This window comes from Idiotropiscis lumnitzeri, chromosome 2, assembly GCF_059441095.1.
Source record: "Idiotropiscis lumnitzeri isolate Australia: NSW breed Sydney's pygmy pipehorse chromosome 2, RoL_Ilum_1.0, whole genome shotgun sequence".
Lineage (NCBI taxonomy): Eukaryota > Metazoa > Chordata > Actinopteri > Syngnathiformes > Syngnathidae > Idiotropiscis > Idiotropiscis lumnitzeri.
Genome location: NC_142392.1, coordinates 29,082,011 through 29,106,267, shown reverse-complemented (window position 1 = coordinate 29,106,267; position 24,257 = coordinate 29,082,011). Strand labels below are relative to the sequence as shown.

The 24,257-nt window shown below is 42.4% G+C and overlaps 3 protein-coding genes across 3 annotated transcripts in view; all 3 read right to left on the bottom strand.

The window, feature by feature from the left end:
- LOC148342219 (uncharacterized) overlaps window positions 1-24,257 on the bottom strand; it is a 343,669-nt gene that overhangs the window by 35,668 nt on the left and 283,744 nt on the right. The gene's annotated exons all lie outside the window — the stretch shown is intronic.
- LOC148342238 (uncharacterized) lies at window positions 9,643-18,308 on the bottom strand. Its single transcript, XM_088285400.1, has 3 exons — window positions 18,045-18,308; window positions 15,446-15,545; window positions 9,643-11,428 (listed from the first exon to the last, which is right to left on the bottom strand). Exons 1-3 carry the CDS (start codon window positions 18,306-18,308, stop codon window positions 10,356-10,358), a joined length of 1,437 nt encoding a protein of 478 aa, XP_088141526.1. The 3' UTR covers window positions 9,643-10,355.
- LOC148342237 (uncharacterized) lies at window positions 22,161-23,021 on the bottom strand (the record flags this gene model as incomplete). Its single annotated transcript, XM_088285399.1, has 1 exon — window positions 22,161-23,021. A coding segment is annotated over one exon (861 nt), but the record flags the coding sequence as incomplete, so codon positions are not given.

Here is a 24,257-nt window from a genome sequence, read left to right as displayed (position 1 = left end):
AATGTTGCGGGTAATGGAGTCACCTATCACTAAGGTGCGGGAGCCATGAGACCGAGGTGGAATGGAACTGCTATGCGTCTTAACAGGCTCACCGCGATTAGCAAGCCGTTTACGGCCAATGCTAACCAGACTAGCAGGTTGGCTACAACCCGTGCTAACAGTCGTGTGAGCCACATTTCCGCTTATCACATTATTCTGTTCTAGCTGGCGGACACGTCCCTCTATCAGGGAGAGTCTTTCCATGAGAATGGTGCAAGTGTTGCATGTGGTGGTGCACGAAACCATAGTTGCGTTTACTCACCCGGTTGTATGAAAGCGGAGGAACAGATGTCGCGCCGAAAGTGACGTCACGGGGAGTCAAGTTTAAAAGGGCACACAGGAACACACAGTGGAGAAAATCTTTTTTCCTGCTCAGTTTGTGGCAAAAGCTTCTCTTTTAAGTCAAATGTAACAAGCCACACAAGACTACACAGTGGAGAAAAACCTTTTTCCTGCTCAGTTTGTGGCAGAAGCTTCTTTGATAAGTCAACTTTAACAAGCCACACAAGAATACACAGTGGAGAAAACCCTTTTTCTTGCTCAGTTTGTGGCAAAAGCTTCTCTGATAAGTCAAGTTTAACAAAACACACAACACATAGTGGAGAAAATCCTTTTTCCTACTCAGTTTGTGGCAGATACTTCTCTAGAAAGTCAAATTTACAAACCCACACAGGAATACACAGTGGAGAGAAGCCTTTTTCCTGCTTGGTTTGTGGAAAATGCTTCTCTCGAAAGTCACATTTAACAGCGCACTCAAGAACACACAGTGGAGAGAAGCCATTCAGTTGCAGCATTTGTGCTCAAGAATTCTCCACTAAGCAGAGTGCTGAGAGACACCATTGTGCTGGTGAGAATTGCAGCAATCCTTGAAGCTTAAAAAAAGACAACAAAAAACTGAAGGAACTGACTCTTTGTGGTAAGATGTAAATGTGATTTTGAATAAATATTATAAATTGAATTTTGCAAAGCTCTTTTATTGACACTAAGCCAATGTGATCAGTGCCAGAAGAAGCAGTGTGTCTGAGTGATGATGAGTTTTTTTGGTGTGTTAACATCAAACATGTAAATAAAATTTATTGCCTTTGCCTGGAACAACATTTGTTAACATTATTCTTTTCCGTTGTGTTTTTGATTGTACCTAATGGAAAAGGTGTGAGAAGAAACGGTGCTTATGAAATCGGTGCCTTCCACAATCATCAATAAAATCACTTGTTCCACTTGCTCAACTGGCCTTTTTCCTGAGCCTTTGTGTTAGTAGAGTCATTTAAAAGTCTAATATAGAAAACAGTGTCAGTGTGAAAAGGTCGGTTTCTGATTGCCAAACTTACATTTATGAATAAAAAAGTTATTATTAGCAAATAAATTATGAAAAAAGCATCTACAGCACCACACTTCTTAAAGAAACAGAAAACAACATTTTCCCACTTTAAAGAAAAGTTTTTATAAAGAAATAAACTGACAAATTTATTGAAGTCCTTCCAAAATGTCCTTGAGTATGAGCCGATCCAAAACGGGTGTTGAACTGTCTTAGCGTGGGTTCCACAAAAAGAGCAACTCTTCCGGTTTCTCTCTCTTCGGTACAAAACACAGTTTTACGCTTACAATGCAAACTGTGCCACAATTGTTAACCAATCAGGAGTCGGACGCGAGGGCTGATTCTGATTGGCTGTTTACTGGCAAATCGCATTTTATAACAGTATGACGTCCGGGTAGACTCAAAAACACAGGCCGTGTCCAAATTAACAGTCCGCGACCTCAGAAGGCCAGTTTGCAGGCTGGGTCCTCTGAAGCCTAACAAGGCTCCTCCTCATGTAGCCTAAATGGATCGCATAACTCGTGGTGAATTTGGACAGGCTCAATAGCTACAAATTAATAGGCTCCGTCCTTCGATGTCCAATATGGCGACCAGAATACGTCACTTCCGGTGCGACGAGACTGCTTACGCAGGTGTCCAAATTCACGCAGCCTCCGAGAACTAGCCTTCAAATCTGGCCTTGTTTCCATGGAGTTTCCATGGCGACGGGCCCTGAGGGAAGGCTACTAAAATGTAACCTTCGCAGCCTCAAATGCCTCGCTCTTCTTACGCCGTTCTACACTCTTCTTCGACAAAAAAAAAAACAAACGAAGCTACGTACGTGTTCCACCTCATCGGAGTGCACTTTCAGATGTAAGTATAAGTTATTTGTATGTAATATTAAAACAATCATAAGAAATATTGGGCAGCAATGGTTGGATATTTAGCTCCAGATTAAGATCAGTTTATCAGTTATTGGCCAAATATAACGAAGGTCGTTCTAGTAACTCTTGTATAGAAGGTACGGCTGAAACATTTGAATTGTCGTAATTCTGCATGCATGCAAAATAGCATTATTTTATTTTATCTTTCTCTTTAGGGAGCAAGGAGATGACCGCGCGGCTGATCAAGCTGCAGGGGGAATCGTATATACGACAGACTCTTTACGGGAGGCCAAGTTCTACGCAGCCAGTGCATGGTGTAAAATAAAATATCACGGGAAAAACATTTAACGGGTTATTGTCTTATCTATTTCCATCCATTTACTCAAGATGCGCTAATGCAATGGTTCCTAATCTTTCTTGGGTTGTGTACCCTCGGGTACCCCCCTGACTCTTATGTGTTGATTATTCACTAAATGTATGTAACAGAACTGTTCATTAATTATTATTTTCTCTACCTTAACATGATTTGTTTGGAATTGGATATGAAATAGGATATTAGAATATTTAAGTCACATATATTTCAATAGTAGGGAGCAAAACAAAGAAATAAAACTGCCTTTGTTGAAACGAACTCATGAAATAAGACTCTACAAACTGGGTTTAGAAATGCCGAGACAAGAATTGGAGAGACAGAGGTTGGCAGAGGAGAGAAGAGCAACTGAGAGGAGGGAGACGAAGGTTTTTCAGTTTAATGGAAAAAATGATTGATCAAAATAAAAATCAATGCTTGGTGTTCAAGACTAAAATTTATATAGCATTCACTTAAAAGTAAACAAAAACCGGGGTACTTTCAAAACAGATGAACTAGTTTGTATCGCTCAACAATTTATTTCACGTGTTTACATGCATTTGTCCCAGTCACAGCTTTAGATCAGCTTCTTCAAACAAAAGTGAAAAAGCCCAGGTTTGTAAAAGACCAAAACTTTTACAATAATATGAAGATGCCACCATGTGTCTGTTTTGCTTGCAAACTGTTGGGAACAAACAAAATGGATAAATTAAGTACATCATAACTCACAGTAAATTCACAGAAATAACTATTCACAGTAAATAAATAAAAAACATTCCCCAGTTCATAACAGTTGCAGGATAAACCTGAGTGTGCCTGTGCTATTTTTTAATTCTCGCCTGAGCAGGGACTCATTTGGAGCATGGATGGAACCGTTCTTCCAGGACCCATGACATGGATGGGGCACGAGCAAGAGTCCTGATCTTCCTCTCGTGATTTGAAGTGGGGCATCATACCGGTTGTGGTGTCCACTACATCATCCATTACGTGGGGGTTTGCAGGGATGGTTGGGGCAATAGATGGCTGCCATGTCACTACAAAAGATGGGAAAGATTTATTAACCATTCATTACATTGTATATGAATCTATTTTTCATCTGCTGATATTTTGCCATGTTTGTGCGCCTTGGAATGATGAATGTTGAATCGCCGGGCCCACACACCCTGCACCGGCCGCTTGTAAGGAGTGATGACGGGGAGTGGTCGTGTGGCACGGGTACCCTCCATCTGCCAAGATGAAGTGGACTGGAGGAGTATACAGCCCTCTTTGGTAAAGGGGGCTGTGCCGGAGGACCCTGGAGTCATGGACTGATCCAGGCCAGCCCATGTAGATGTCCAGAAAGCGACTCTGATGGTCACATACAGCTTGCATAATTATGCTGCTGAAAAGCTCGCGGTTCTTATAAGTCATGACCATCAAGGTCACTTGGAGGCTTGATTCGGACATGACAGCCATCTAAGTTGTCGGGGGCTTTTGCCCCTGGTAGGGTCATCCATGGCAAACAGGTCCTTGGTGAGGGTCCAGACAAAGCACGGCTCACCAAACCCACTGCCCGGCCGAGCCCCGGCCTGGCACCCATGGGGCTCGGCCGGGCACAGCCCGAAAAGGCGACGTGGGTCCCCCTTCCCATGGGCTCATCACTTGTGGGAGGGGTCAAAGGGGTGGGGTGCAATGTGAGTCGGTTGGCGGCAAGAGGCAGGGACCTTGGCGCTCTGATCCCTGGCTACAGAGACTAGCTCTTGGGACATGTAATGTCACCTCTCTGGCAGAGAAGGAGCCTGAGCTGGTGTGCGAGGAAGAGAAATTCCGATTAGATATAGTTGGGCTCACCTCCACACACAGCTTAGGCTCTGGTACCAGTCCTCTTGAGAGGGGTTGGACACTCTTCCACTCTGGAGTTGCCCAAGGTGAGAGTCGCCGAGCAGGTGTGGGCATACTTATTGCCCCCCGGCTTGGCGCCTGTACACTGGGGTTCACCCCGGTGGATGAGAGGGTAGCCTCCCTCCGCCTCAAGGTGGCGGGACGGGTGCTGACTGTTGTTTGCGCTTAGGCACCAAACAGCAGTTCAGAGTACCCACCCTTTTTGGAGTCTTTGGAGGGTGTGCTGGAAAGCGTTCCCCCTGGAGACTCCCTCGTTCTGCTGGGGGACTTCAATGCTCACGTGGGTAATGACAGTGAGACCTGGAAGGGCGTGATTGGGAGGAATGGCCCCCCCCAATCTGAACGCGAGCGGTGTTCTGTTACTAGACTTCTGTGCTCGTCATGGATTGTCGATAACGAACACCATGTTCAAACATAAGGGTGTTCATATGTGCACTTGGCACCAGGACACCCTCGGCCGCAGTTCGATGATCGACTTTGTAGTCGTGTCAACGGATTTGCGGCCGCATGTTTTGGACACTCGGGTGAAGAGAGGGGCGGAGCTGTCAACTGATCACCACCTGGTGGTGAGTTGGCTCCAATGGTGGGGGAAGATCCGGCAGACCCAAATGTATTGTGAGGGTCCGCTGGGAACGCTTGGCAGAATCCCCTGTCAGAAAGAGTTTCAACTCCCACCTCCAGCAGAACTTTGCCCACGTACCGGGGGAGGCGGGGGACATTGAGTCTGAGTGGACCATGTTTCGTGCCTCCATTGTTGAGGCAGCCGATTGAAGCTGTGGACGTAAGGTGGTCAGTGCCTGTCGTGGCGGCAACCCCCGAACCCGCTGGTGGACACCGGCGGTACGGGATGCTGTCAGGCTGAAGAAAGAGTCCTATCGGGCCTTTCTGGCCTGTGGACTCCGGAGGCAGCAGACAGGTGCCGACTGGCCAAGCGGAATACGGCTTCGGTGGTTGCCGAAGCAAAAACTCTGGCGTGTGAGGAGTTCGGTGAGGACATGGAAAACGACTTCCAGACGGCTTCGAAGAAATTCTGGTCCACCATCCGTTGTCTCAGGAGAGGGAAGCAGTGCATCATCAACACTTTTTATAGTGGAGATGGGGTGCTGCTGACCTCGACTCGGGACGTTGTGAGTCGGTGGGGAGAATAGTTCGAAGACCTCCTCAACTCTACCGACACGCCTTCCTTTGAGGAAGCAGAGCCTGAAGACGCTGTGGTGGACTCACCTATCTCGGGGGCTGAAGTAACTGAGGTAGTTAACAAGCTCCACGGTGGCAAGGTCCCGGGGGTGGATGAGATCCGCCCGGAGGTCCTTCGGGCTCTGGATGTTGTGGGGCTGTCATGGTTGACATGCCTCTACAACATTGTGTGGACATCGGGGACACTGACTCTGGATTGGCAGACCGGGGTGGTGGTCCCCTTTTTTAAGAAGGGGGACCGGAGGGTGTGTTCCAATTATAGAGGAATCACACTCCTCAGCCTCCCTGGTAAGGTCTACTCAGGGGTACTGGAGAGGAGGGTCCGTCGGGAGGTTGAATCTCAGATCCAAGAGGAGCAGTGCGGTTTTCGTCCTGGCCGTGAAACAGTGGACCAGCTCTACACTCTCTACGGGGTCCTTGAGGGTTCATGGGAGTTTGCCCAACCAGTCTACATGTGTTTCGTGGACTTGGAGAAGGCATTCAACCGTGTCCCACGATGAGTTCTGTGGAGCTTGCTTCGGGAGTACGGGGTACCGAGCCCCTTGATACGGGCAGTTGGGTCCCTGTACCACCGATGTCAAAGTTTGGTCCGCATTGCTGGCAGGAAGTCGGATTTGTTTCCATGAGGGGATCCGGTTTGGTGAACTCAGTATTTCATCTCTGCTTTTTGCAGATGATGTGGTACTGTTGGCTTCGTCAAGCAGTGATCGCCAACTCTCATTGGAGCCGTTCGCAGCTGAGTGTGAAGCGGTTGGGATGAAGATCAGCGCCTCCAAATCTGAGACCATGGTTCTCAGTCGGAAAAGGGTGGAATGCCCTCTACAGGTTGGGGAGGATATCCTGCCCCAAGTGGAGGAGTTTAAGTATCTTGGGGTCTTGTTTACGAGTGAGGGGAGGATGGAGAGAGAGATCGACAGGCGGATGGGTGCAGCCTCCGCTGTGATGCGGACGCTGTATCGGTCTGTCGTGGTGAAGAGGGAGCTGAGCCAAAAGGCGAAGCTCTCGATTTACTGGCCGATCTTCGTTCCTACCCTCACCTATGGTCACGAGCTGTGGGTCGCGACCGAAAGAACAAGATCTCGGATACAAGCGGCCGAAATTAGTTTCCTCCGCAGAGTGTCTGGGCTCTCCCTTAGAGATAGGGTGAGAAGCTCGGCCATCTGGGAGGGACTCATGGTCGAGCCGCTGCTCCTCCACGTAGAGAGGAGCCAGATGAGGTGGCTCGGCATCTGTTTAGGATGCCTCCTGGACGACTCCCTGGTGAGGTGTTCCAGGCATGTCCCACCTGCAGGAGGCCCAGGGGACGACCCAGGACACGCTGGAGAGACTACGTCTCCGGCTGGCCTGGGAACGCCTGGGCATCCCACCGGCAGAGCTGGAAGATGAGGTTGGGGAGCGGGAAGTCTGGGCTTTCCTGCTGAAGCTGCTGCCCCCGCGACCCGACCCCGGATAAGCGGCGGATAATGGATGGATGCATCGATGGATGTTCCTTCTATTATGAAGCAAACACATGTACTACTGAAGTTATCTTACTCGCTATATTTTTAGTTTCTCGGTAACAATCACGTTATATACTTATTTTCCTGTCAATGTTGGTTCCAGTGTGAAAATGCTGGTAGACGTATTTGTAACTTACTTCATTTGTTCGATAAAAGACAACTTTCCGATGGCAAAGCATGATTCTCCTCTCAAGAACAAAATGTAAGTTAACTAAAAAGTGAAATAAAATGAAGAAAAGTTCAGGTTCCATTGTTCAAAATGAAATCTTAATACAAATATTCTTTTTGCGCCGATTATCCATTCATATAAATCCACCGTAAATGCGCCACATCGGCGTCGAACAGCGGAGCAACGTATGTGGGCATAATGGAAGTGTTGCGCCAAGCGGCATTGGCTCTGGGGCCGTCTCCACGGAAACGAATACCGATTTCAAGGCTGGATTTGATGGCCGTACATGACAGCGTGAATTTGGACACCACGTGCGGTGGCGTCGCACCGAAAACGATAACACGCGGCCGAAATAGCAGCTTTCTGAGGTCCCAGCCTGTTAATTTGGACACGGCCACAGTTTTACGCTTACGATGCAAACTGTGCCCTAATTATTAACCAATCAGGAGTCGGACACTAGGGCTGATTCTGATTGGCTGTTTACTGTCCAATCGCATTTTACAACAGTACGACGTCCGGAAACACTCAAAAACACAGTCGAGAGAAGGGTCTTCTGCATTCTAACATGCTGCTCTTATTGCTTTTGTAATCATTCCAAAAATGTTTTGTTTTCAAATATCATTGTTTGAATTCAATAAAATTGCTCCGTGAGTTCTATATGCAAACCTTTTTTGTTTGTGTGTTTTATTTATTTATTTTAATAAGCAAACGTCACCACTCGGAGTTGTGCATTCCATGTCATGACGAACAAAAATGCCCAAACACTATTTTTAACGAAACGTTTTGCTATTCTTGATTTAGATCCTTTAGATTGAGATTACAACAATGTTTATTCAATTATTCTAACGTGTAAAAAATATACAAATGTTTTTAAATACTTTTTATTTCAATCTTGAGTATTTGTCAAAATATTTGTTCATTTAAATATGTGCCCAAATATTGATTGAATTAATATAATATTTAAATTTGATTTAAAAAATTTTTATCTTTCAAAATTTGGACTCTTCAATTTGTTCAATATTGAGTAAATGTTTCTATTTTATTATTAATTTAATTTACTCTGTATGTGGTTGCGAATTTTAAATTGAAATGTTTCACTTTTTTTATTATTTAAAAAATATTTTAGCGTTTAAGTACAGACGATCCCCAACTTACGAACGGAATACGTTCCGAACTGAATTTGTTTGTAAGTTGCTTCAGCGCTATATTTTGTCTTATAATTTATGTTTAAGGCCTATATAAGTATATTGAAGGTTTATATAAGTATGTTTAAGGCTTGTATAAGTAACCTGTATTGGTTTGTACTGAAAAAAACATTTAATAAAATGGAGAGAATACCTACAGTCCTGTACTACGAATGTTAGAGAGAGAGAAACACACAGGAAGTACATGTACGTAACAAGATAAATAAAATGAAGTTTAACTTACTTTTGGAAGATATACCTGATGCTTAAGGAGATGATGGAGGAAGAGGAGCATTTTATAACATGAAAGGGTCTTCGTCATCGCCACAATGGGCTTCAAAAGATACTTCCTCCTCCGTAACTTCAATGTAGGAAGAACATGAGGGTTGATAAGTATCTTCCTTGGAGGATTTACTCGAAACAGGCCGAAAGAAGCGCTCTGACGACGATTGCAGAGTATTCTTCTTCGTTTTTTTCATCAGGAAGGTGGATGCTCTCACAGCGTCAAGCGTCGGTATTAGCGGCGGAAAGAAGCACTACTCGGAAAAAGGCGCGCAATACAAAAGCTAACTTACAGCACCTCTTTCCGAACATTTTTTGACATACGCGCAGATATGTTTGTATGTACCGTTGTTCGTAACACGTAACACGGATGTTCGTATGTAGGGGAGCGTCTGTACTTAAATATTTCATTTCATTTCAGTCTTCAGACGCGCAGCAACAGCAGCAGCAGCAGCCTAACTACAGGAACCACCTTCACGAGGTGTTGGGCCCAACGAAGAGTTCCTGGCAACAACGAGATACAATTGGCCCGAATTATCTCGTTGCTCAACAACAACAACAGCAGCAGCAACGAACTGCGTGATGCGGATCATCTCCTTCGGGGTGACAAATAAACGCTGACTCCAGTCGCCATCAGATTGCCAACTCCTGACATTCCAAAACCTTTGAGAGAAACTGAGACGATTTGCGTTTCTCTTTCCTCTTCTTTTTATAGTACAACTTCTTATGTTTTTCACCTTTTCTTAGAGCAATGAAGGCCAGTTGAGCAAGTAGAACAAGTCATTTTATTGATGATTGTGGAAGGCACCGATTTCATAAGCACCGTTTCTTCTCACACCTTTTCCATGAGGTGCGATTAAAAAGACAACTGAAAAGCATATTAAAAAATGTTCCAGACAAAGGCAATTAATTTCATTTAAAATGTTTCATATAAAAACAAAAAAAAATCATCACTCAGACACAATGGTTCTTCTGGCACTGATCACATTGGCCTAGTGTCAATAAAAAAGCTTTGCAAAATTAAATTTATCATACTTTATTCAAAATCACATTTGCATCTTACCACAAAGAGTCAGTTCCTTCAGTTTTTTGGTCTTTTTTTAAGCTTCAAGGATCGCTCCTATTCTCGCCATCACAATCGTGTCTCTCAGCATAATGTTTAGTGGCGAAGTTTTTCGCACAAACGCTGCAACTGAATGGCTTTTCTCCACTGTGTGTTCTTGTGTGGATTGTTAAATTTTCCTTTTGAGAGAAGCATTTGCCACAAACCGAACAGGAAAAAGGGTTTTCTCCGTTGTGTGTTCTTGTGTGATTTATTAAATCAGACTTTCGAGAGAAACATTTACCACAAACCAAGCAGGAAAAAGGTTTTTCTCCACTGTGTGTCCTTGTGTGCCTTGTTAACCGTGACTTTAGATAAAAGCTTTTACTGCAAACTGAGCAGGCGAAGGTTTTTTCTCCACTGTGTGATCTTGTGTGACTTGTTAAATGTGACTTTTGAGAGAAGCTTTTGCAACAAACTGAGCAAGAAAGAGGTTCTGCAGTGTGTGTTCTTGTGTGTTCTGTTAATCGTGACTTTAGAGGAAAGCTTTTACCACAAACTTTTCACCACCGTGTGTATCATTCTGTTTTGTTAAAGTTGATTTTTGAGAGAATCCTTTGCCACAAACTGAGCAGGAAAAAGGTTTTTCTCCACTGTGTGTTCTTGTGTGGCTTCGTAAATTTGACTTAAAAGAGAAGCGTCTGCCACAAACTGAGCAGGAAAAAGGTTTTTCACCACTGTGTGTTCTTGTGTGACTTGTTAAATGTGACTTTTGAGAGAAGCTTTTGCAACAAACTGAGCAGGAAAAAGGTTTTTCTCCACTGTGTGTTCTTGTGTGGCCTGTTAAATGTGCCTTTTGAGAGAAGCATTTGCAACAAACTGAGCAGGAAAAAGGTTTTTCTCCACTGTGTGTTCTTGTGTGGCTTGTTAAATGCGACTTTTGGGAGAAGCTTTTACCACAAATTGAGCAAGAAAGAGGTTCTGCAGTGTGTGTTTTTGTATGTTCTGTTAATCGTGATTTTAGAGAAAAGCTTTTACCGCAAACTGAGCAAGAAAAAGGTTTTTCTCCACTATGTGTTGCTGTGTTTTTTCTTAAATTAGACTTTCCAGAGATGCTTTTGCCACAAACTGAGCAAGAAAAAGGGTTTTCTCTAGTGTGTGTTCTTGTGTGTTCTGTTAAATTTCCCTTTTCAGAGAAGCTTTTGCCACAAACCGAGCAAGAAAATGTTTTTTCTCCACTGTGTGTTCTTGTGTGTGGTTTTAAGGACAACTTTGAAGTTAATGAGTCAGTGTGACATGCCCTTTCACCTTTAGCTTGCCCATCGTCAACGTCATCATTGTCATGAGCGTCTGATAATGTGTCCTCATTATGTGCTTGTGATGGCCCACAGTGGTCTTCATCACCTTCTGTTGCCACGTGACGACTTGAACTGATGCTTGTAGGCTCCGCCCCTCTGTTGTCCTTACTCTCATCCTTGTTTTCATCTTCAGTCTTTATAGGGACAACGTTCAGTGGTGACTTGTTGATCTCCTCCTCCTCCTCCTCCTTTTTGATGTGAGTCCAGTCTGGCTCCTCTTTCACAGAACGGAGATCGTTTTCACTGACGTCTGCAGGACACAAAAAGACAAATTTGGTTTGGTCAAGTCAAAGCTCATGTGGCGACTGTCTTATTTTCTACCGTGCTACCTTGACTTGTGCCTGCCGCACACGGAGCAATCGTGCGACCCCAACTTGGACCGGACCATGGGGGTATTTCACAAAATTATGTCCTACGATGTAAACCTCCCTTTAGCAGCACAAATGTGATAAACGAGCATTTAAAAAGGAAGCACATTGCGGCTGATGCCCGATTTCATTCCTGACATGGTCACAGACGTTTCTGGAATATGTATTCAAATTCAACTAAGATACACCATAATATTTTTTTTTTAATTTATTTCAATGTATATTTAAGATTGCTTATTTAATACTACAATATTTATTCAATTATTTTAATATGTGAAATTATATCAATATTAATTTAAACCTTTTTATTTCACTATTGATTATTTCTTAACATATTTGTTCATTTGAATATCTATGCAATTTAAATTATTCCATCCATCCAGCCATTTTCTGCCGCTCACCCGGGGTCGGGTTATTGGATTAATTTAATATGTAGGTATTTTTATATTTCAATATTTATTTCAAGATCAGGACTCTTCTCAATTAGTTCAATATTTATAAAATGATTCTATATTTATTATTAATTGAATTAAGTCTGTATGTGGTTTCCAATTTTAAATTTTAATATTTTCCTATTTCATTATATAAATAATCCAATGTATAAAAAATATTATACAGCATGAAAAAATATATTTGACAAATTTATAGTTTTTTTTCCGAAGTGAGATTCTGTTTAGCAACAAACCCCACACACTTAATAGAGCTCAACCTAGAAAGTGATTTTAGCTCGTCAGAAATTTATTCAGAAAGGGAAATATTAAATGTATGTGAGGGGATATTTGAAGAGTTTGGGTTTTGTTCAATGGACCATACATATACGAGCCAGCCAAACACAGCAAGAAAACCAGCGCTGACTCCAGTCGCCATCAAGTTGCCAACTCCTGACATTCCAAAACCTTTGAGAGAAACTGAGACTATTTGCGTTTCTCTTTCTGGTTCTTTTTATAGTTCAACTTCTCGTTCAGTTCTTCACCTTTCCACACAGCGTAATGAAGGCCAGTTGAGCAAGTGGAATAAGTGATTTTATTGATGATTGTGGAAGGCACCGATTTCATAAGCACCGTTTCTTCTCACACTTTTTCCATTAGGTACGATTAAAAAGACAAGTGAAAAGCATAACGTTAACAAATGTTGTTCCAGACAAACGCAATTAATTTTATTTACACGTTTGATGTAAACACACAAAAAAACTCATCATCACTCAGACACAATGGTTAGTCTGACACTGATCACATTGGCTTGGTGTCAATAAAAGGGCTTTGCAAAATTCAATATATCATATTTTATTCAAAATCACATTTACATCTTACCACAAAGAGTCGGTTCCTTCAGTTTTTTGTTCTTTTTTTTAAGCTTCAAGGATCGCTGCTATTCTCACCAGCACAATTGTGACTCTCAGCACCCTGTTGAGTGGAGAATTTTTTAGCACAAACGCTACAACTAAATGGCTTGTCTCCACTGTGCGTTCTTGTGTGGATTCGTAAATTTGACTTTACAGAGAAGCTTTTGCCACAAATTGAGCAGGAAAAAGGTTTTTCTCCACTGTGTGTTCTTGTGTGATTTGTTAAAGTTGATTTTTGAGTGAAACTTTTCCTACAAACTGAGCAGGAAAAGGGTTTTTCTCCACTATGTGTTCTTGCGTGGCTTGTTAAATTAGACTTTTGAGAGAAACATTTGCGACATACTGAGCAAGAAAAATGTTTTTCTCCATTATGTATTGTTGTGTGTTTTATTAAATGCGACTTACGATCGAAATTCTTTCCGCAAACTGAGCAGGAAAAAGGTTTTTCACCACTGTGTGTTCTTGCGTGACTTGTTAAATGTGCCTTTTGAGAGAAACTTTTTCCGCAAACAAAGCAGGAAAAATGTTTTTCTCCACTGTGTATTGTTGTGTGTTTTATTAAATATGACTTTAAAGAAAAGCTTTTGTCAGAAACTGAGCAGAAAATTTCCCTTTTCAGAGAAGCATTTTCCACAAACTGAGCAAGAAAATGTTTTTTCTCCACTGTGTTTTTCTGTGCCCTTTTAAAGACAGCTTTGAAGTGAATGAGTCAGTGTGACATGCCCTTTCACCTTTGGCTTGCCCATCATCATCATCATCATCATCCTCGTCATGAGCGTCTGATAATGTGTCCTCATTATGTGCTTGTGATGGCGCCCAGTGGTCTTCGTCACCTTCTGTTGTCACGTGATGTCTTGAGCGGCTGCTTGGAGGCTCCGCCCCTCTGTTGTCCTCACTCTCATCCACATTTTGTTTGGTCAAGTCAAACCTCATGCCGCGACTTTGTCTTATATTGTTTCTACCGTGCTACCTTGACTTGTGCCTGCCGCACACGGAGCAATGCGTGCGACCCCAACTTGGACCGGACCATGGGGACATTTCACAAAATTACGTTTGACGATGTAAACCTCCCTTTCCTAGCAGCACAGCAGTGATAAACGAGCATTTAAAAAGGAAGCACGTTGCGGCTGATGCCCAATTTCATTCCTGACAGTCACAGACGTTTCTGGAAGCGAGCTGAAGTTAGCACACACAGGCTATTGTGTGCGTCTGATGGAACACCTGTTGTGGGACCCTAACATATTGATGCAGACCACTGGGGGCCATCGCAACATAATGTCATTGATAGAATAGAAATCCTTCAAGTAAAATATGTTTACAAGTATTTCTTTTTGCATTTAGAGATAGTTCCATCGTGGGTACTTTTTGCTTTCATGATAATCTGGATACCTAAAAGAATTAAAGGAGCCCTGGCATCATAGTCGCTATTTATTGCATGATTATGTTTGTTTTTTTGTATCCAAAATGACATTTAGCCTGCTAGTGCGTTCCAACATTCCCCTTTTTATTTTTTATGAAAAACAAAATTACATTTTAAGAGTCAAAAGCCCTACACATAAGCATTAAGCAACAACACTTTCACTCTGACTTTCATGTTGACATATTTGAATAATGACTGTATATTTTTTAAGTGAGCCAATACGTATCAAAATTAGACTAAGATACACCATAATATTATTAGAGTTCACTGAATTATTTTGTACCTGCAATGATGCTTAACAGCCGTAGGGTGCCAGTAATGAGTAACAAAGTAACACAACACCTCTCACTGTTACGTCTTCGTTGTCTTTTGCATAAATTATCAAGAACTATCAGTTGCGGGGGAGATGCAAACCACCTGGGCCACAGGAACTTTATTATCAGGAACTAAATGTTCCTGGGCTTGTTGGTAGAAAAGGGGGTTGTGACGTTCTCCCTTTTTAAGCCCATAGTAAGCCAAAGATGCAGATGCATTTCTTGCAGCATGCGCTTGTTCACTGATGAGATCCATGCAACCCTGGATGGATGCATTCAATGTATTTTAAATGTTTGGATGGGGTGAAATGACGCACATGTGCACAAAACAGTGCAGGGGCACCCGAGGTTCATTGACTCTCACCCGACCAAGCCAGTACAAAGTTCATAAATAAGACTAATACATACTTGATTTAAAAAAAATATATATTTTATCCACTAAAATTGATCAACCGCCATTGATGTTTTCGCCGCAGTGTGCACATTTTTTAGAGTCGAGCAGAATTCCTTCCGTCAGGAATTGCTTGAACAAGATATAAAACCCAGAAAATGTCAAATGTTAAATAATCAGTTCAAATTTTATACTGGTTAAAACATGGAGTTTACCCCCCACTAACGGTTATTCTTTGGCATTTATTTTCTGCACTGATTTCATTTGGCAGAAACAAATCATCAGCAAATCGACAAGTCAAAAGCAAAAATTTAAAATAAAACGGCAATAACCTTGAACGTATTTCCCCAAACAACTTAATGTTGTGATGCATATTTCTAACGATAGAAAGTCGTTCTTGACAAAGCAAATGAGAGTAAGACGTGGACAAACCTGCTTCGTGTAGCACAACACGAGGCTGGTTGCAAACTTCGCCCAGCAGTTGAAGATGTTGCTCGTTCTCTTCTTTTATTCCACAAAGTTCCTCTTTGTACTGGGGTGTAGATTTTTCACACATTTTCAAATGATAATTCCCAAAAATCCGCACTTGATCTCTGCTTGACGTTGAGTCATGTGCCTCTTTTCGTTAGCGGCTAGCTAGCTAACAAGCTAAGCTAACTACGCCGAAAAGCATCAACGCGCGAAGATGAGTTATCGGGACACAAAGACTTAATGAATTATGTCGTAGTCCTTTAGAATATCAACGGACATCCTGTGAGAAAATTACAGTCAGTTCAACACTAAACCAGAAGAATTTAGCGGTGGGATTTTTTGTTCCGGCGTGGACGGGTCGGTGGATGTGGTCGAGGTCCTTCGGAAGCTGCGCGCTTGTTAATGACGTCATGCTTTAAGCACGTATTTTTCAAATATATTTCTTTGCCTCTGTGTTCGTTGTTACACCTGGCTGTTTTATTTTAATATATATTCTTTATAATATTTCAATTTGGTTGATATATATATATTTTTTAAATAACTGCATACTACCATGAAGACGCGTCGGCCCCTATGTCACTTCCGCTTATGCTCCGAGAAGCCGCTGCTGCAACAGTAGTGGAACGTTTACGTTTCTCCTACCGAACTTGCAACAATGCTGTGGTTCACTCGGGCTGCAAGATTGTATGAATATAATTTCTGCATATACTAGCAGTGCCTCTCAATTATTTCACGCCCGCCTCTACCAAGAAGAAAAAAGATTCGCGCCCCCCCACCACCATTTTTTTCTGTCTTTGTATATTGATGTTAGATTGTCAATAAAATATCCCTTAACTAAGCGAAATTGAGAAGAAATATAATTTTGAGAACTATTATCGTAAGGATCTCGAAACTCAGTCCTCTGTTGTGCAAATATTGATGAGATGATAAATATTTACGAATACGTTTTTGTAACAAACTATATTAACATTAACAAACCAAACACAGTTATTAATACGTACAAAATATAGAAAACACAAAAAGAAGAGCCAGGGGGATTTTAAACAAAAATTCTATAAAAATAACAAAGCAACAGCTTTAGTATGTTTACGATACGTTTTTTTTTTTTTTTTTATTCATGGTTACTATGTGGCAGTCGGAACGAACACACACGTCTGACTGGAAACCAGTCTTTATTTGAAGACTGCCAACAAGATAATAATGCACAATCATAAATTTGCGCCAAAAAACATTCATGAACACGCCCCCAAACAGTATGCCTGCATGGTCCGAATGTCCGGCCACAGAGACCTCCCCCTCCCCACCACCCGACCAGAGCTCGAACACAAACTGGGGGCCCCTGTCTGAGGTGATATCGGACGGCGTACCAAAACGCGCGACCCAGGACGACAGAAACGCACGCGCTATGTCTACCGTGGTTGTGGAGGACAGAGGAACCGCCTCTGGCCATCTAGTCGTCCGGTCCACCATCGTGAGTAGATGCATAAAACCCTGCAAAGGGGGGAGGGGACCTACCAAGTCCACGTGCACATGGTCGAACCGCCTTGTCGGAATGGGAAAAGGTTCAAGGTTTGACCTGGTGTGCCGGTGGACTTTGGCGCGCTGACATACTACACAGGCCGCTGCCCACATCCTGACGTCCTTACGAAGCCCGGGCCAGACAAACCTGGCCCCAACCAGCTTGACTGATGCACGGACGCCAGGATGTGACAGGGAGTCGATCGAATCAAAAATCCGGCGACGCCATTCCAACGGAACTACAGGACGAGGGCGGCCTGTGGACACATCGCAGAGGAGAGCAGGGCCGCTGTCACGCATCACTACTTCAAGTTTAACTCATTAACTGCCATTGACGGCTCAAGACGTCCAATATCCAATTTTTTTTAAATTTGGCTGGTAACTAATGAGTTAAGAGCCATACTCACCGTCTTGAGGTTGCGGATGTCAGGGTCATCGGACTGGTCGGCAGCCATTTCTGAAAAATCAATCCCGAGCTGGACTGGACATACGATCGCGTGCGATAAACAATCAGCTACACGGTTACATTTACCAGCCACGTGCTGAACGTCTGTCGTAAACTCAGAAATGGCCCCTAAGTGCCGTTGCTGGCGGGCCGACCATGGTTCAGTGACCTTCGACATTGCCAATGTAAGTGGCTTATGATCCACCTAAGCCGTGAAACGGCATCCCTCAAGAAGGAATGCCAACAACTCTCGGTCAAAAACGCTATACTCGTTATCCCGCAGCTTACGACTGAAAAACGCAAGAGGCTGCCAAACATTCGTCACGAGCTGCTCAACCACTGCCCCTTCAGCTAAATCAGATGCATCAGTAGTCAAAGCCACGTGCGCAGTCGCGATCGGGTTGACCAGGAGGGTCGCACCTGCAAGGGCGTCCTTAGCATGTCGAAAAGCCTTTTCCCACTGCGGAGACCACTCGATAGGATTGTTAGCCTTCTTGTTTTTAGGGCACCGTAAAGAGGCTGCAGGAGGTGGGCTGCACGTGGAAGGAACCGGTTATAAAAATTAACCATGCCGTAAAACTCCTGCAGCGCCTTTACCGAAGCTGGCCGAGGGAAATCCACCACCGCCTTCACCTTGGTGGGCAAGCGGACCGCGCCCTGTGCTGAAATCCGGTGGCCGAAGAAATCGAGCTCAGGCAGACCAAACTGACATTTCGCTGGGTTAACGATCAGGCCATGTGAATCAAGACGCTTGAAAACCTCTGCTAAGTGCGACAGATGCTGCTCTGGTGAAGAACTGGCCACCAGAACGTCGTCGAGATATTCGAACACAAAGTCAAGGTCGCGCAACACAAATTCCATCAATCTTTGAAAAGTCTGTGCTGCCCCTTTTAGTCCAAAAGGCATGCGCAGGAATTCAAAAAGCTGGAACGGAGTTATCACCGCGGTTTTGGGCACATCATCTGCTCGCACAGGCACCTGCAAGGAACCACGGACCAAGTCCACTTTTGAACACCAAACGAGCGGAAAAATCTTGAATGTGTGGAATGGGGTAACGGTCATGCGTGGTCGCATTGTTAAGCCGACAAAAATCACCACAAGGACGCCAAGAACCATCATTTTAAGGCATCATGTGTAAGGGCGAGGCTCACGGACTGTTTGAACGCCTCACAATCCCCAAACGCTTCATTGTAGCAAACTCCCCTTTCGTAACAGCCAATTTGACGCGTCAATGCAAAAACTGGCGGGCCAACCGTGGGAATGAAATGCTCCACCCCGTGCTTTGTGTTGGTGGTGGAAAAAGCGGGAGTCGTTAGCGACAGAAAGTCTGTCAGCAAACGTTGATAAACGTCACCCGATGCCAAATAATTTGCATGCCTTAATGGCCCTTGCTTATTGACTCTGATATTAAGGTCCAATTTAAATGATAGTTTTATTTGAAAAGCCTGTAATTTTCTTTTTCTTTTTCACCTAATCACATATTTCTTATCACAAAAGTGAACATGTTAATTCTATTTTATTTCCTATTTTTCTAATTTTGTGACTCATTTTACTTCAACCAGTTGTACCTTAAAGTGGACAAGTACACATCAATGTTATTTGTAGTCTCTGATTTCTTCTCTGCTTTAATGAAAATTATAGCCCTTCTAGACAAATTTTTCCTGTGTCATTTCTATCTCTGCATTTCATTCAATTTCTGGTCTATCTTAAGACAAACATCATCAACTGAAATATGAAATATAAAATGTTTATTTCTTTAATTCATCCTTAAAGCAGAATCTAATTATTATCCTCATCCATCTGTTCAAGTCACACCTACTTCAATCACCAAACTCTCTCTCTGACTTCATCCCCCTACTTGGGACCTCTTAACAGAAATGTTAACTCTTTGATAATCAGCTGGTGCATTTATTTCCTTCCTTTTTTTTCTTCCTCTCGCTCCTGTTTCTTTGTTTTTCCTTATCTTCACTCATCTTTCTAAATCAACCTAGGCGTCTAGGTTCAATCTTTTCATAAAACGCACATCAGGCAAGTTTTCTCTCTTTTCTTTGAGCCTATCCCGTCGTAAAAGTTATTTTATTTTATTTTCAAATTGGAATAAATGTATTTCCTCAAATCCTCCCCTTTATTGATTTCTTTTGTAAATTTTGGAATTATTTTCCTCAATAAGATCCCATCACTCCTAAGTAGCCTTTCGTTGGTTACTAATCATTGATTCCATTTTATCTCTACTTCATCGATCCTTTTAGCACAATTCCAACCACTTTTATCACTCTTTCTAACATTTTGACACACACACAGACACAAACGTAGACACGGGCCCACAAAACGACACACACAATTCTCAACATTGAACAGCTACAAACAATAAGAATATGTTATAAATAACAACAACACAATGTATCTTTATCTTTGGCCAATAATAAGTCCTTTAATTCAACTAATATCTCTCCTAATTTTTTTTATGCGCATCCCAGTCGGGCTAGTGCACCCTTTGCCACAAGTGCAAAGCAACGCACCAATGTGTCTGTTTTTTAGATTTCTCTATCTTTTTAGAGTTCTTCTTTGTCTTGTCTATGATTATTAATTCTGGCGGTACTATATAGTACTTTTGTGAGTTTTTAACCAACCTCTGAATTTTTATTAAATATATTTAATTTTCCATTGAACCCAAATCTTTATTTTATTTCATTAAGATCCTGTTTTTTCACATGCGTCCAATCCTTACACTACGGCATATTTCTGGGTTTCATTTTACTACCTAATATCCCCATTTTAGAAAATTTGGTCCAGTTTGTCAACACCTCGGGTGTTCTAAAAACTGGTTTCTTATTAGTAAGACAGCAACTCAAATTTCCTGTTGTGGTAATTCTCACTTCAACCTTTTCAGGTGCAGAATTCTTGCCTCTGCATCCACAACAGTCTCTTTATAACCCGACTGTATTACATGGGAATAAAATACCAAATGGTATTTGTAATCCCCAATCACACCATTCACTCACTTTACTTACGGTTTGCGCAAACATTCACACACAAAATTTAAATGTACATTGCACGTCCACTGATGTTGTGTTTTTCCCCGTTTTTATCTTCAGCTTTCTTTTTTCCGCCAATTCTCTTCTCACTGCTTCGAAACCTGATCCTTCAGGCTTGGCTTAGCCATATTTCTTCATTCACTTCTCCAGAAGTTGGCAACAATCCGGGTCATACCCGTTCATAAACTTCACATCTGAATCTACTTTCAACTCTTTGGCCACGTTTTGACCTATTTTCCGTTGTTGTCTGAAGTCCGTTACTTTTACTCACACTCAACCATGAACCTTTTTTTTCTTTTCTCTCTCTCTCTCTCTCACACACAACACACAGCTGCGCAGCCACAGATCAGCACACACAAAGTATCAACTTTAAATCACTTCTCAGTCAAACGTGCAGTTTGTTTACCAAAGAAATTCAAATAAAAATAATAAAAACCACCGAAAATAAGGCCTTATTATTTTATTATTTCCTAAATTTAATGTGAAATTGTGAGTAGACTTCCTCGAGGTTTTCGACATACCGAGAAACGTTTAATTTACTCGACCGTGTTATCCGCACAGAGAAAACATGTTTCTAAACGAGTTACGACCTAATACCATTTATATAACTCCTTGAATAACTGGATTCGGTTTTAGAGGGACCGCAGAACCCTTAATTTACACTATCGTGCTATCCGCAAGGGAAACCCAGTTTCTCAATGAGTTATGGCCTAATTCCATTGATATAACTCCTTAGACTAGCACGATCCAGTCTATCACACCGTACTGGTCAACGGCTGGGGACCCGGCCCCGCGCGCGCCTAGTCCCACTCACTAACTTTCAATCCCCCTGCCAATTGTTTTAGTCATTTAACATTTTAAAATGGTGGTACGAAATAATTTGAAACACAATACCTGGTTGCCTTCCGGGTCAGCCTGGTCCGATAGGGAATCGTCTCCGGGCAGGTGGCCGAAGCAGGAGTTCGGAGACCCGCTTCCTCAACGGGGAAGCGCTGATGTCAGATTCTGTGGCGTCCGAGGGTCCCACGACGGTCACATCCGTCCGGACGAGATTAACGTTTTCGGGCACCAGATAGGTTTAAATGTCCTGACGCCTTTTGGGAGAGCTTATTGAAATGGCCAAGACCAGAAAGGAACCAAGCAAGGTTGTTCGTTTTTGCCGGTTGCGAGCAGACAGGCAACTCGCTCAGTTCAGCTCTGCGCACCCTCTTGCATCTCTTCCGTTCCGCCTCCTCTTTTATTAGAGCTTGAAGGAGAGTCATAACGAAACTGAAACTAGCATCGTGGCTTACACCCAAAGCAAGGAAATAAAAACTTAACTCATAACGAAAGTTTAGATTAGACAACAAAACTTAACTCTGAGGCAAAAATGTAAGTGTGTGTGCGCGTGTGCAATTATTAATACAATTAGTGTATAAAAACATGTTTAGAAATACACAAACTGATTACATAAGGTTACTTGAGGTGATTATGGTCTTCAGCTTATCTTACCAATATAAAAACAACAAAAATCATCATCACTCGGACACAATGGTTCTTCTGGCAATGATCACATTGGCTTAGTGTCAATAAAAGAGCTTCGCAAAATTTAATTTATCATATTTTATTCATAATCACATTTACATCTTACCACAAAGAGTCGGTTCCTTCAGTTTTTTTTGGGTCGTTTTTTTAAGCTTCAAGGATCGCTGCTATTGTCACCAGCACAATTGTGTCTCTCAGCTTGCTGTTTAGTGGAGAATTTTTTAGCACAAACGCTGCAACTGAATGGCTTGTCTCCACTGTGTGTTCTTGTGTGGCTTGTTAAATATGACTTTTCAGAGAAGCATTTCCCACAAACTGAGCAAGAAAAAGGTTTTTCTCCAGTGTGATTTCTTGTGTGGCTTGTTAACGTTGACTTTAAAGAGAAGTATTTTCCACAAACTGAGCAGGAAAAAGGGTTTTCTCCACTGTGTGTTCTTGTGTGTTCTGTTAAATGTGCCTTTCTCGAGAAGCATTTCCCACAAACGGAGCAGGAAAATGGTTTATCACCACTGTGTGTGCTTGTATGTTCTGTTAAATGTGCCTTTTGAGAGAAGCATTTTCCACAAACTGAGCAGGAAAAAGGTTTTTCTCCACTGTGTGTTCTTGTGTGCGTTGTTAAATGTGACTTTTTAGAGAAACTTTTGCCACAAACTGAGCAGGCAAAAGGTTTTTCTCCACTGTGTGTTCTTGTGTGGATTGTTAACATTGACTTATACAGGAAGCTTTTGCAACAAACCGAGCAAGAAAATGGTTTTTCTCCACTGTGTGTTCTTCTATGTTTTGTTAAAGTTGATTTTAGAGAGAATCCTTTGCCACAAACTGAGCAGGCGAGGGTTTTTTCGCCACTGTGTGTTCTTGTGAGGCTTGTTAAATGCGACTTTTGGGAGAAGCTATTACCACAAACTGAACAAGAAAGAGGTTCTGCAGTGTGTGTTCTTGTATGTTCTGTTGATCGGGACTTTAGAGAAAATCTTTTACCACAAACTGAGCATGAAAAAGGTTTTTCTCCACAATGTGTTGTTGTGTGTTTTTTTTAAATTTCCCTTTTGAGAGAAGCATTTTCCACAAACTGAGCATGAAAAGATAAGATAAGATAAGATGTCCTTTATTAGTCCCACAATGGGGAAATTTGAGGTGTTACAGCAGCAAAGATATAGATCACACAGAGTCGGCGGCGTAATGTAGCCATTAATGTATAACATTAGCAGCAGACATTCAGAAAAAGCATGCAAATATACACAGTATAAACGTATCTAAGTGTAAGGAAACACTCCTAATGTTTGTCCATTATACGGAGGGGGAAACGCTGTAATGATAAAAACTACTGAATGATTGAAAATACTGCAATCATAAAAATATTGCAATGATAAAAGTACTGTAATGGTAAGAGTACTGAAATGATAGAAAAGTACTGCATGATAGAAAATACTGCAATGGTAAAAGTACTGTAATAGTAAAAGTACTGCAACGATAGAAAAATACTGCAATGATGAAAGTACTGCAATGGTAAAAGTACTGCAATGGTAAAAGTACTGTAATAGTAAAAGTACCGCAATGATAGAAAAATACTGCAATGATAAAAGTACTGCAATGATAAAAGTACTGTAATAGTGAACATCCTGCAGTGGTAGAAATACTACAGTGATAGAAGTATTGTAATAAGAATACTGTAATGGTCAACAAAATACATCATTGGTCAATATTTAAGTACACCCTTGGCTGAAAGTACAGTAGTAGTTAATATTGCATCCTAGGACTGCACAATTGCACTAATGCCCTCCCGTTTGTAGGCCTGACCCAATGTTCTTGTTAAAAAGTCTGACAGCAGTTGGCAGGAAGGAGCGGCGAAATCTCTCTTTGGTACAGCGAGGGTGTAAAAGTCTGTCACTGAAGGAGCTGTAAAGTGTTCTCAGAGTGTCATTGAATGGGTGGGCTGGTTTGTCCAGCATTGATGACAGTTTTGCCGTCATCCTCCTGCCCCCCACTGAGTCCACAGAGTCCAGGGAGCAGCCCAGGACAGAGCTGGCCCTCCTCACCAGTTTGTCCAGTCTCTTTTTGTCTCGGCCCGAGATGCCTCCTGCCCAGGAGACCACTCCATAGAAGATGACTGATGAAACCACCGAGTCATAGAAGTTCCTGAGGAGTGTTCCCCGAACGCCAAAGGACCTCAGCCGCCTGAGTAGGAAGAGTCTGCTCTGACCCTTCCTATAGAGAGCGTCTGTGTTGTCGCTCCAGTCCAGTTTATTGTTCA

Coding starts and splice junctions, on each gene's coding strand:
- LOC148342238 (XM_088285400.1), bottom strand. CDS start 18,308: ATGGAATTTGTGTTGCGCGACCTTGACTTTGTGTTCGAATATCTCGAC. Junction 15,546..18,044: donor ATTTCCCTCGGCCAGCTTCG/GTAAAGGCGCTG, acceptor TCTACACCCCAG/TACAAAGAGGAACTTTGTGG. Junction 11,429..15,445: donor TGTTGTGCTACACGAAGCAG/GTTTGTCCACGT, acceptor TGTGTCCTGCAG/ACGTCAGTGAAAACGATCTC.